General features: G+C 38.3%; 1 protein-coding gene across 17 annotated transcripts in view; it reads right to left on the bottom strand.

The window, feature by feature from the left end:
* The window catches only part of WNK1 (WNK lysine deficient protein kinase 1), a 98957-nt gene that overhangs the window by 41376 nt on the left and 44049 nt on the right, over positions 1-13532 (bottom strand). For all 17 annotated transcript variants that reach the window (XM_031507942.3, XM_085569019.1, XM_085569021.1 and 14 more), the window contains exons 5-7: positions 2866-2954; positions 1639-1858; positions 1092-1428 (exon numbers count right to left, since the gene is read on the bottom strand). In XM_031507942.3, coding sequence (XP_031363802.2) covers positions 1092-1428; positions 1639-1858; positions 2866-2954 — 646 coding nt within the window. The remainder of the gene's footprint in view (positions 1-1091; positions 1429-1638; positions 1859-2865; positions 2955-13532) is intronic.

Genomic DNA, 13532 nt, shown 5'->3' with positions numbered 1-13532 from the left:
CTGCAAAAGTTAAGGATAAAAATCTGCATTTCAAGAACTGCGGTCTGGATTAAAAATTTCAAAGATCCTATAACTGATCAAATATTAAATTGATTTTTGTGCCATGTCACGTGGACCTTTATTAGCATTTTACCTCTTGTAATATTTAAGCTGATTTTATAATCTTCTTTTCCTCCATTATGCCTTCCCCTAAAACCCTGAAAAATTATTCAGTTCAGGAGTTCTTTGGGAGCATATTTAAGAATAAATGATACTTCCTACAAAAGGCTAGACTAGAAATAGAAACCGAAATTCCACATTGGTATGAATGATCTTTCAAGGTTTATTAATCATTATTTTTATTTAATTTTACACAGACATTTAAAACAGTTGTGTTATGCTGGCTGGCAGATGCACCATGTAGGCACAGTAGTGAACTACGCATAATTTAAAATCTTGGTTATCTAACGAGCAGACAGTAATTTGCTTTTTAACTTCATCACTCTAATACAGAAGTTGTCATCTTCCATCATTATTCAAATACTTATTCAAATGCTGGGATGGCAGAAGAAGAAAAGATAGGATTATAAATTCATCTTTTCATGCACAGTATGTAAAACAGAAAATTAAGACTTGTCAAGAAAGGAAATTATGAGCTGAACCACTTGTAGATTAATCTCATTTCCACTTTAAAAGTTAACAAGGATTCAAGTGAGTAGTTTTAACAGCCTGATCTGCACTGGTGCAGGAGCATACAGCCAGCAGCAGGGCTAGAATGTACTGAACCTGTAAGAGGGCAGCAAAACCAAGGGAAGTCATGAGTGTTCATGCTTTAGGTGCCCAAGTTGACTCAGTATATTGCCTTGAAACAAAGAGAAACCATGCTGTGCTAAGACACTGGGCTGTGAATTGTGCCAAGCCTTGGTTCAGCAAAGCCAAAGGAATGCATCTTATGTTGCTGTGTTTTCTAATGGCCTACTGTTCTTCAGCAGCAGCAATGGCAAACAGCATCATCTTAGAGCACTTACTGCTATACTCACAAAAAACATAAAACTAATGGGAGGAACTGTGTAAGTGCAAGAGTTCCTAAAGAGACTAACTGAGGCACTTACAAAGAACAGATACACTGGGTTGCTGGAACTGCAGCTGTTGGTGTTGATCAGCTTCTGGCTCTTCAGGCTCCACTTGTGTAGAAACTGATGCTGAAGCAGTAGGGACAGGAGCAGTACCAGTGACAGACTGGGGATGCTTTGACCCTGCATGGGAAGCACTTGATGGCTGCTGCTGCTCCAGCTGCTGCTTCTGACTACCTTCTTCCTGGAGTATGTTCTCCTGTTCTTCTTGCACCGACTGGCGCTGCTCTCGCTTGCGCTTAATCAAAGATACCCTGTCCTTGATAGCCTTCGCCATTGTCTTGTGATCCCCTTCACAGACATAGCCAGACTCCACCTGAAGGAGGATACATTCACAGAATTCACACTGCCACAGACAGCCCCTGTCCAAGTGCTACAACAAAGCTCTTTCTGGCACTATTCATCTACACACTTGTGAACTCGTTTATTTCTAGACAGTAACAGCAAAAGCAGAGGCTGGCAGACCACATTCCACTGTCACAGAACAGTACTACTTCCAGAGCTTTGTCAGACCACCAGCACTTACCATTTCCTGTGCCACATCCTCTGGGACATCTCTTTCCAAATCAAATGAAAACTCTATTGCCTCATTATCTTTATATTTGCCCTTGAGTTTTTTGATGTCTTCAATTCGGAGCCAGAGTTTAATGGCAATTTTTTCTCCGTCATCTTCCTCTGCAAGTTCTACCCGTACTCCAGTCTCTTCTTGGAAGAAAGCATGATTCAAAAGGTCCTTAATAGCATATCTAGATATTGGGAAAGCATGTAGAAAGCACAGTTACCAGGATTTCATAAAATATTAAGGAATAACTTTGCCAGATGCTCCCCTGATTTATTCTCTAAATTTTTCACCGTTTTGAACCACCTCATGTGCATTTTGTTGGGTGTAATTAGAAGCTTTGTCCTGAAGGTATGAGATTTAAAAACACATCATTAACAATTGTAGTTAACAGCTTAAACTAAATGGCAAGAAATAAGAGATGTGCAAGAACAAATCAACTTCAAATGAGAAAAAAATACTAAATTGTTTAAAAACAAGAAAAAGAACTGAAACTAAAAATACACAGCAACATCATCTGATGTAAAACTTCAAGAGCTAGTAAAATGGGATGAATAAACATAATGAACAAAAACAGTTCTGAACAGAATAGAGGGCAGCTAAAGGGTGGATAAAAGCTGGAAGAGTCTGAAATCTACATTCAGTTAGCAATAAACATGTCAAAGCAGAAAACAAAACAAATCCCATAAATAAGCCACCAGCACAGTTTCAGATTTCCTGTAATGGTATAAGTCAACTGAAGTAGAAGTCATCTTGCAGAAAATATGGTTTTATCCATATGACCAGCAAGAATTTAAAACTTGGGAGTCCTCAAAATGATCAATCATACAAACAGAATTAAAGGGACAAAAAAACCCCAAAGGATTACAGAAGACCCAATCAACCAATCCAAACACCTGGAAACCCAGAAGGACTGTCCTCCACTACTCTGCTGACAAGGACAAAGTTTTAATAAAAGCAATAGAAATCCTGAATAAACTGACATGGATGGTTACTATGTCATTTGCACTTTTCCTGACACTTAATCCTCTTAAACAGTCACTGAATAGCAATCTACCAAAGATCAGCCAAATACTGGCTTCCCAACTTTCAGCAGAACAAAGACCCCAGGAACTAAATGGATTTGGTATCATGAAAAGGACATAAAGGACTCAGACAGCAGCTAGTACCTTTATCTGCAAAGCAAGTACTTACCTTTCACCTTTATTTTGTCGAATGCATCCCTCAATAATCTCCTTCACTTCAGGGATTGCGACTTTATCAAAACTGGCTGGCTTGACACCCTGAAACACATAAGTAACAACTGAGAAACTGCAAAGCCCATTTAAGTTTTGATTGTGTTGACAAACCACCTATTTTTACTCTCTAGATAACTGACCTAAATAACTAGTTGAAATTGAGGCAAAGTCTGAACCCAGTACTACTGCTCATTTGTGACTTTTGCAAATGTTCCACACACACCCCTTTCCATTTCCCAGCTACATTTCTGTAACACAAGGCATTGGCACTTGAGTGCTCAAATTATGATAGAAGAACTTTTTCGTTTCCATAAAAGTTGTGCAGGTTAGAGTGAAGTACACAGACTGGACTGAGAATGGAAGGAAATGGTTCCTGTGTAGCACTAATGCCAGAAACCATAGGATTAATTTAATAGTCTTCAAAGCATCCTGTTGCCTCCCAAGATATTTCCAACCTGACATTATATGAAGTAATTTTTTTAACAGGAAAAACCCTAGCCCAGGATGATCTGACCGGATCATTAAATAACTTGTCCAATGTTAAAAAACAAAAAAAAAAAACAAAAAAAAAAAAAAAAAAAAAAAAAACACAAAAAAACCAAAAACCTTCTAGCATCTTAGCTCTCCTGCAAAGCCCTGCTATACCCAAGCCACACTCCGGCATCACTGCTGCTGTGAGTTCAGGGAAATGAGGTTACAATACAGGCTGTACAAAAGCCCTTCCACAATACACAGCAACCCTTTTCCCAATACACACTAAAGTACAGGGGGAAAGAAAAACAAAATCTAAGTAAGATTAACCATCCAAAGCAGTAAAATAAACATGCCATGAGATGTGACCATCTGGGAATTCTGAAAAACATTTTAGGCAGAAAGCCAAGCTTCATCACTTAATCACAGTCAAGAGTGGTATTTTGGGGCCAACTGTCCACAACAAATCTGGCACCAAATTTTACTTGATTCAGCCTTTAGTTTCAAACTCTGTATTTAAAACAGCAGAATGAGAGAGGATGAAGACATGCTGTTAAAATGTTTGAACAGAGCTGGTGTTTTCAAGCTAAACAATCCTGAAATTATACACCTGATACATCTGACCATGTGTCACTGCTGAATGACAAGTAAACACAAAGTGAAAACCACAGGTCTAAAGTACAGAAATAAATGAAATATTGTGATTCACGCCCTAAACAGAAAGTTTAGGAAAATCCTACAAAATACTGGTGACATCAAGATATGATCCTTCCCCATTCCTCTATTGTGAGCAGGAAACAAGCCTTGAAACAGAAAAGTTTGAGTCAAAACCCCAGTCTTTGCAACTACCAACCCTGTACTCAAAGTTCTTAAAAGGAAAAAAGCCAACACAAAAAACCCACACTGCAGAAAGGAAACAATTTATTTGATAAAAACCAGTATGCTCTTATAACAGGAAGGTTATCTAGTTCTTTTGTCTAAAATTTGCCCTTGTGAAACTCTAGCAATTGAAATTCACAGAACTGCAGACAATACTGTGACTAGAATCAGCACTGAAACACAGGCTGCCAATGAACATTAGCTGAATACTTTTAGAAGATTTGCTGACTGTTAAGCCTTAAGAAAATCAGTGCCCCAGGTGATACAATATCAGACCCATATTTGGATGGGTAGGTTTCAGACTGTAACCAGGCCCTATACAAATCTCCAGCTTCCAAGCAGGACACAGAGCTCTCCACTCTAAAGGGATTTTAGATTTTATAAAACTCTCTTCATATAGTTGACTTGTCAAAGGTGCCACCTTTCATTAGGACCAGACTTAAAATGGTCCAGAAGTTCAGGTTTATATATGGAGTATAGCTATTTCTATATGTAATTAAATGCTCTCCTTTATAACATATATAACCTGTGCAACAACTATTCAACTCCTTACTGCATATATTCCCATCTAAATTTGCCCAAGTTTAACACATGCAAGTCTTTTAAATAGCTCAAACCTCAGACATAGCAGCCTGCACTGACATTCATTTAACACTGTGGCAGCAGAAGGATGATGTCAGATCTGTGACTATCTCATTTCAGAAAACTAAAAGCTAACATGAGGAAGACAACTGGTACAGAAAAATATCAGCATACCAAAGCCAGGAGATGATTTTTCTTGTTAATTATTGTACCGCATGGTCTGTTCTTGCACAGAGCCTGAAAAGTTAAATCTAAGGATAGATTTTAAAATCAGTAATTCAGTCTGCTACCCTGCTACCCAGTCTGCTACCCTGTTTCACTGCTGAAAGAAACACCAGTCCAAAATCTTCAGGCCCTTCCATAGGGACCATTTTACAATACCCCATTTTATGAATTCCAAACCAAGAGTACAGTTAAAAAGTGAAGCTCCTGCCAGCCTTCTTTAGCAGAACTTTGATATTCCAACAGCTCCTCAAAAAATCTGGGAGAACATCACACTAGGGCCTAAAACCAACACAGGATTCTGTGTTCAAGCAGCTCCCTATTTCTCATATTACTCCAGAGTCCATGAGAAGGGCTGCTTAAGCCTCCTCTCCAGCTCTGGAAAAGCACTTCCAGATATTGAAGTTCATCAGCTTTTCAAACCGCTTTTTTCCCTCCTGCAAGCACCAAAGGAAGTGCTGAACTCTTTTGTACAAGACAGGGGTACTATAAATGATTAAAACTCAATAAATCACTGAAATATTTTCTAGCCAGAGCTGCCTACACACCTTAATCTGCCATCACAGAAACCCAAAGGAGGCCAGGCCCTGAAATTCACATAACCTTGATCTGTTCTTAAAATTGCATGAGCTGGGCAGCCAAGCATACCTTCAGCAGTTTCTGAACCCAAAGGCACTCAAAGAAATATTAATCCAGACAGTGTTTCATGGTTTTACCACACTTAAAATTCCTATGTGCAGCACCTGGTCCCCATACTCCTTAGAACCACAGGATAACTCAAACCCCAACCTACTAGTCCTGTTTCCCAGTGGCAATTCTTTAAGAACTACACAGCCAAATCCCACTAGCATTATTTACAAGTTCGCTGAAGAAACAGCAGGAAGAGCCCTCGCAAAAGAAAAGAAGAGACACATATAACAGGCACACATGAAAAATCAACATTTTCTCAAGCTACTGTTCTAAAATTGCACAAGCTGACAGTGCTGCTGAAAGCAACAGCATCCTTTTCTCCATTTCCCATTCCCACACCCATGTCATTTCCTTTATTTTGCCAGCAAACACATTAATACAGTTGCATAATGAACCAAATCACAGCATGTATCAGACTTGAAACAAATCCAACGAAAAAAGGCTGCAGCAGCTTCCAGTGAGCTGAAGTTTCCTGAACTGCTGCTTGAGCTGTCAGGCTTACAGAAGGACAGTCAGGGCAGAACTGCTTATTTGAAAGAAGCGCCAATTTAAAATAAAAATCACTGAACACTTATATTTTGAGAATTCCTCTAAAACACGGACTTTATGTAGGTAGCTACAAATACAAAGCTAAAAACTCACAGTTTGCATGTTAAGCATAAGAAAGATTTCATATTTCACTTATCTTAGATGCGATAAAGTTTGCGATTTTATCAGATTTTAACCAGGTGAAATAACACGTTCCAAAATTCAACATATATAGTTATTTGATGAACTAAAGCCAAGTTAGGTATTCTTAAAAACACTAAATTTCCAGGAAGCTTTTAAACCCCAAAGTATAAGCTCTCCAGAAATCTTTCACAATTTTTTGCCTAGAAGTACATAATATTTTGTATTAATTAGATCACCAGATTACTGAGTCAGTAGTTTAACATTTTGTTCAAATGCAAGAGATACCGAAAGTATCATTTACTTAATTAGAGAAGGTACAATCAATGCTGTATAAATTCTACAACAAATCAAAACAAAGCCAGATGAAGTGCTACATACCCTCAGACATTCTATATTTAATAAAAATTGCTTGGATTTGGAACAAAATCATAGGTGGAAAACAGCAGAATCAATTAATGTTCCAGCCATGATGGTCAGGATTTCAATTTACATTTAAAAAACTACAGGGGAAAAAGTAAAGTCAAGCTTAAAAGCAAAAGAACCAAGCTATGCAAATGTACATCAGTTAAAAAGATTTGTAGAGAACTCTGATTCCCCTCCAAAATACTCTCCTGTGGCTACATGCACTTGACAGAGCTGAAATTCCTACTTACCTCTTTAGCACAATCTTTGTGAGAGCAGCAACAGTGGGAATTAACAATTACAAATATGGGACAGATCTCTCTTTTTGTGAAATCCATCAGGAAAAGAGAGCTACACGCACCACAGAGTTAGCAAGGTGCTATTTTCCAATGGGACTCCACTGGGCTGTGGACTTAACGCACAGCAGAAGGAAAGCAGACATCAAGGTTAGAAGGGAGCATTGTTTTCTCTTTGACATCTCTTGTTATTTTCCAAGTCCAGTACATGAGGCTGCAGAGATTTGAGCTCAATATCTGCTTTTGTCACTCTAACACTGATTAGAAAGAATCAATATAAGCAAGAGGCAAGCAAGTCCCTTTCTGCCTGCCCAGCCAGCTGCAAGAGGAGGAAGAAGTGCCAGCAGAGGGATCCTTTACTTCCTGCATGTCCCCACCCACCCACTTGGCTGCTCTGCCTACTCTCCACCCAGGTTTTCTGCAAGAGTTTAAGGCTGCGAGTGTGATCATCATGCAGCTCCCTCCCGCTGCTGCAGATGTACCTATTTGACCTGGGCAAGCAAGTCAGCCAGTGTGTTGTGCAGGGGAATGAAGGCAGCTGCTGTTTTTCCTCTCCTTTCCATGGAGCTACAAGCAGCACACACACAGCTGAATGCCATTCAGTCTAACTAAACACAAGTCAGCATTACAATAGTATAATGCATTTTGCTACCAGTGGCAACACCATCTAATTTCCTTTTCCTTAATGTAAGGGCACAGAGATTTGAAGGTGATTTTTAAACTGCTGGACAACGTTAGAAAGTCGCATTGTTGCTTAGTTTATACCACATGCATACAAACAATCCAGAGTTGTATTTTCTAGTATCTCTTGCTAGACTTTAGACCTCAACCTGAAGTTCAATTTTTTTTTTTTCCTTTTTTTGCTTGATATCTAGTTATAAGCAACCACTGTAAAACCCATTTATTAATCAAATGAGCTGGCCATAGGTCCAGGGTTTGGGTTTTTTTTATTGTAAGGACATAAGGAGCAATGCTAAGAAAGGTCACATATACCGTTTTAAACATAAAGTTAGCAAACTAATTTTGACAAACTAGTAGCGATGAACTGTGATAAAATTCAATTTAGAATTATCAAGATCACTTTTCACACTAAAATAATATACTCAGTTCCTCAAGTGTACCACAATTATACCAGTGGTGTTTTTATAGTATACACCATCAGTGTTGCAAAAGCAGCATTCCACACACTTAATTAAGGCTACACTTTTCTGGGGTACACAGCATGACCTGCAACAAACATTCAAATTTCAGCTTTTGACAAGTCAAGTCTACCTGTCCCAGTAGAACCATAACTCTTGCTTGGCTCTTTTCAAAGATGCTGTAACTCAAAGAGCCTGGAAAGAATTCTACAGTAACTGATTGATCTTCTCAAACAAAATGTTCTAACATTGCAGTCCAGAAGCTAATAGCACCAGCAGCAAAGTCAAATCACACAAACAAAGTAATTAAAGCGTCTATATTTCCTTTCTGCTAAGCTGTTACCATTCTAGTTTGAGCCAGTCCCAGACTGCCACAAACCATTAATTCAGGAATTTAGAGAGAGTATGACTGCAGTGGAAAAAGAGATCCAACCTCTTTCCCCCAATCCCAAAGAAGCCCTCAGGCTATGGTATATATAGCATTTAAATTGGTTTACCCCATGATCTCCTTAATTTCACTACCTGCAATTAGTTACTTACCCAGCCCTCAAAACCTGTATGCTTAACCATTTCACTGCCTCTAATAATTCATCTTAATCCTGCTGCCTATTATGGGAATAATCCTTCAGATTTAGTTCTTTCTTTATTTCACTCAGTATACACCTGAAACTGTTTGATAATTCTCACCCCAGATGAACTGAATACAGAGTATGAAAAGAAAGACCTCAGCTTAACATTTACTCAGTTCAAGAGACACATGGTTTGCCTAGAGAGGACTGATTTTCTTGTTCTGGTTAAAAAGCAAAGTTTAGAGAAATAGAAATGCAACATATTAAACAGAAGTAAAAATTTAGTTTCACTGATATCAGTATTTTCATAGCAATTAGTTCTGGACAATCAATAATTCTGCCAAGAATTAAATTGGTAAATCCTGCAGAATAAACTCTGTACCAGATCAGTATCCTAGCAGAGTAAACAGCATTACTGCAATGCAAGCAGTGGAAGCAGATGAAAGCTTTAGCGAGGCACAACCAGCTCATGAGCCATTGTTCAGGCCAGGACAGGCTTTGCTGTCTTCCCTTCTGATCAAAACCAACTGCTTATTTTGAACCCAACACCTTTTGAACTTGATGGATCTACCATCATCCACATCAAAATTTCCCATCTCATCTATTTGAGAGCTCTATGCCACTGAAACACCTTAAGTAACTGGCTTTTACCCTCTGCAGTGCAAGTGTGTATGTTAAGTCTCATGATCCTTAAGTTTTTCCAAACAGGTAAGCATGTGTGCCCTGAGTTCAGAGTCACAGTGTGAAGACAATGGCAACGCTGTAGAATTAATGCAGGCCTGCTCACTGAAACTTCACTGATCACAATTTAGATACTCCTCCTCTTCAGTTTACCACCTAACCTCAAAAACATTTTGAGGCATTAACAAAAAAATTAGAGGTTGATCACAACAACAAATTGACAGACGTACGTAACTAAAGTTGTTACACATACAAGATATATATATATCTTGATTGACACACTCAAACTAATTGCTTCTTCCTGAAGTTAAGTTTGTATGAGAGAAGTTTTGATGAAAAGGATAAAACAGACTCCTCATTCCATGAGCAATCTTTGCTCACTATCACCTTCACACACATACCCTACAGGTGATGCACAAGCCCAAGAGCTGGAGAATACTGACACTGCCTACTCAACCAACTTCTCTGTCTCAATACTGTACTTTTACCTACTAAAGCCAGAGATTTTAGAGCATTCAAAGCCTTACAAGATTGCTATAGTAAGCTACTATAGTTCTGTTACTTTGCCCCCAAACACTTAAGTTTGAACAGGAACTAGTCATAATTCTTCTTAGAAATTATTGGTTGCAAGCCTTTCCAGCATCTCAAGTAAAAGGCATAAGTAAAGTCAAAAGCCACTCTATTTGTTGATAATACTAAAATGCTATGCACTACTGCAAAATATATACTACAGTTCAGAGCTACCCCACTGACAAGTGATCCAACCCAGCAAAAAAGTTATTTTAATTTTTTTTCCCAAGACATGGAAGTCCACTGCTCTTCAGAACCACTAGGGAAATAAAGTATCAGTTTATTTTAGAAATCCAAAGAATCTGAAGTTAAGAACATTGTTTCAAGTAAAAAAAAAGTTATTAATTAATCACAACAGCTACTGTAATTGCAACAATTCTCATGTATAGAATAAATTAATCAAGCTCCAGAACAGGAAATTTTGTAACCAGGACAGAGTTTCTTAGTGCATAGCTGGCTAACAATTAGCATAGTGGTGCATGGAACAGTGAAAAGAGCCTTGTTTAGAAACACACAGTATGAGGACAGAGGTTCTTCTGAAACAAAGTCTGACTGGACAAGTAGATCAGGTATTAACTCTTCTACTCTTGCACAAAAGCATAAAGGTAAGATCAGTTGCATCTATCACTCACAGCTCTTTAAGCTAACCCTTACAAGCAGAGATGCTGCCTCTAATATGAACACCTTGAGCTAGCTCAATGATCCTTTGCTTTATCGGGAATTCAGCTTGCAAATGGCTTTCAATTAAAAAAAAAAAAAAAACCACCAGACATGCCTAGACACACATTTCAGTTACATAAATTTAGAAATGCCACAGTGACACAATACTAGAAGTGTCTGTCTTCTATTTTCAGTATGGAAAACATGCTTTTGAAAAATAAAATTGTATTAGTTGCACCCTCTGCTTTAATCTGCTCCCACTCTGGTAAAAAAATTTAAATAATGATATAACATGGGCCACAAAATCCACTTGGTACCAGAACTAGCCTTTAGAAAGGATTATCTACTTAAAAGGCCTAAGGTAATGTTGTAAGCACCAAAAATAGTGCACAATTCCAACAATGCACCAAAAATCACCATGTCTTTTATTTTCAGACTTATTCTAATAGGAGTGAAGACTTTCCTGGAGTTATTCCATTCCTACCCTTTGCAACTATAGCAGTACAGCTGGCAGGACAAGAAATAGTAGCCTATGCATTCTTAGTGTTAGTATTTTTAACTCGTGTCACTCTATGACAAATAACATTGAACTACTAGTCTCCCCACAGGATTGTTTCAGTGATTCACCAATCATAGAATTATAATGGCTCTCATCCCACTGCAGAGCCAGGCATTTTAAAAACACTTATCACCTCCCTGTTCCTAAAAGCCACCTTCCCATTTCTTGTTAAGTTAATCTCTATTAATATAAGAACTAAATGGATGTCAGTACAGGACAGAATATTAAATACTATGGTCATAGTTTTAAGAGATCTGATCCTTAAAATATACTTTTTAAGCTTTCCAAATTTTTAAAGATATATTGTTTCACCCATGAACTTAGGTTCTGTGATCTTACTTAGGTTTCTAAAAATACATCTAGGAACTCCCCATTATTACTACATCTCAGAAATTAAAGTACACTTGATTTTATGCACCTCAACCAGTGCTCACAAGCTTCCATTCCTTTCAATTCCTGATGATCTTAAAATTATATCCTGTTCAAAACTGCCAAAAGACACAACCCAGGCTCATCAGTGAGCAATGTAAGAAAGAAATAGCTCCATTTACTTCAAATGAAGTTTGTTTCACATCAATACTGACAAAAAAACTTAGCTGTGATCTTAAAGCTTTTGATGCTGAACAGTGAGCTAATTTTAGAAAATAATTCAGTTGAATAAGCCTTTTCCCCTCCAAACTCAGGCATCACCTGACTTAGCTGTGCAAACAACACAAAATCAGGGACCACAGGCTGACAGGGACCACAGCAGGGCCATCCCAGAGCACATGGCACAGGATTGCCTCCAGAGGGTTCTGAAATATCCCCAGTGAGGGAGACTCCACACCCTCTTTGGACAAACTCTTCCAGTGCATCATCACTGCACAGTAAAGAAGTTCTTCCTCATGTTCAGGTGGAACTTCTGCACATCAGTTTCTGCCCATGGCCTCTTGTCCTACTGCTCAGTACCACCAAAAACCTGGCTCCATCCTCTGACAGCCTCCCTTCAGGTACTCAGACATTGATAAGGTCCTGTCAGTCTTCTCAAGGCTGAACAAGTCCAGCTCCCTGAGCCAGTCCTGAGGCAAAAGATGTTCCAGTCCCTTCATTAACTTTGTTGCCTGGCTCAAGCTAATCAGTGCTTTTCCTTACTTGGATCATTGTAGCTTGTTAAAGAGGACTTTTAAAGTAACATGCAAGACTGCTTAAGATACTAATGCTTCTAATTCTTGAATTTCCATCTTCCACTTTTAAGGCTCTATGTTTCTGAATTGATGAGCCAGTGACTGAATCCCCACACAGGAAGATTCTGCACTCTTAAAGCTGTTACAGCAAAATGCTTGCAACTGAGTTGAATGGCTACAAGAGGCAAGTGCTAGAAGTTTAAGTGTTCAGTCATTAGTTCAGTCAGTGTGAGGCAAAGGAATTGCACGATGTGAAATTTTATTTTTTACATTTCACACTTTACTGCCAGAAGTTTCTTTTTTGAAGGAATACAAGAGTTTAGGCTTTCTTCCAATTGAGGTTTCCTCTGCTTGGCTGAAGGTTTGTAGCCTTTCAATACCTGCTTTCACAAAAGATTAACTTCTCTGTTGGAGGGTTTCCTCCCCTACTTTTCACTGATTTTTTTTCCAATGCTTTTTTCACTAGAAAGGTTGATAGGAAAGATATCTCCATTATCTACTTAAACCAGGTCAAGAAATCAAGTCATGCAAGGTAAAGAAAACAGTTTTATTCATGCCTAAAAAATGCTAGATATTGGTTCCAGGAAGTAGAAAAAGAAATGAATTGTCACTCATTAAGTACTGCAAGTAAAATTAATCATATGTTTAAAGTTTAGTATTTTTTATTTGCTACTTAAGACCCATTAGGAAGAAGAAAATAAGAGCTGGAATACTTTGTCCACTGCACCTCTAGTGAAAATGAAGCAGTTGACTGGTCTAGACAGATATGATGCCTAACTTTTAAGACACTAAAGAAAATACTCATTTTATCTCAGTTGACCAAACTACAGCACTTTTTAAGTGCCTTCTTTCTAGCAAAGAGAATGACCTTCACCCTAACCAGTGAATTCCAGTTCCCACCAGTTAGGGAGATTAAGGAGTTTTAAACCAGTTAGACACTGCCTGGTCAGGTTACTTATTATGTGCCTTGTTCCCTTAGGCCCTTTTTTAAGCTCTGGAGAACAGAGAAGAAGAATGTTATGCCCGCCGTGGAACATTTCAGTACTTAACAATGTTTTTTTAAAACTG

The sequence above is a fragment of the Lonchura striata genome, chromosome 1A (genome assembly GCF_050655825.1).
Source record: "Lonchura striata isolate lonStrDom1 chromosome 1A, ASM5065582v1, whole genome shotgun sequence".
NCBI classification, from domain to species: domain Eukaryota; kingdom Metazoa; phylum Chordata; class Aves; order Passeriformes; family Estrildidae; genus Lonchura; species Lonchura striata.
This window is presented reverse-complemented; position numbering and strand designations above follow the sequence as displayed.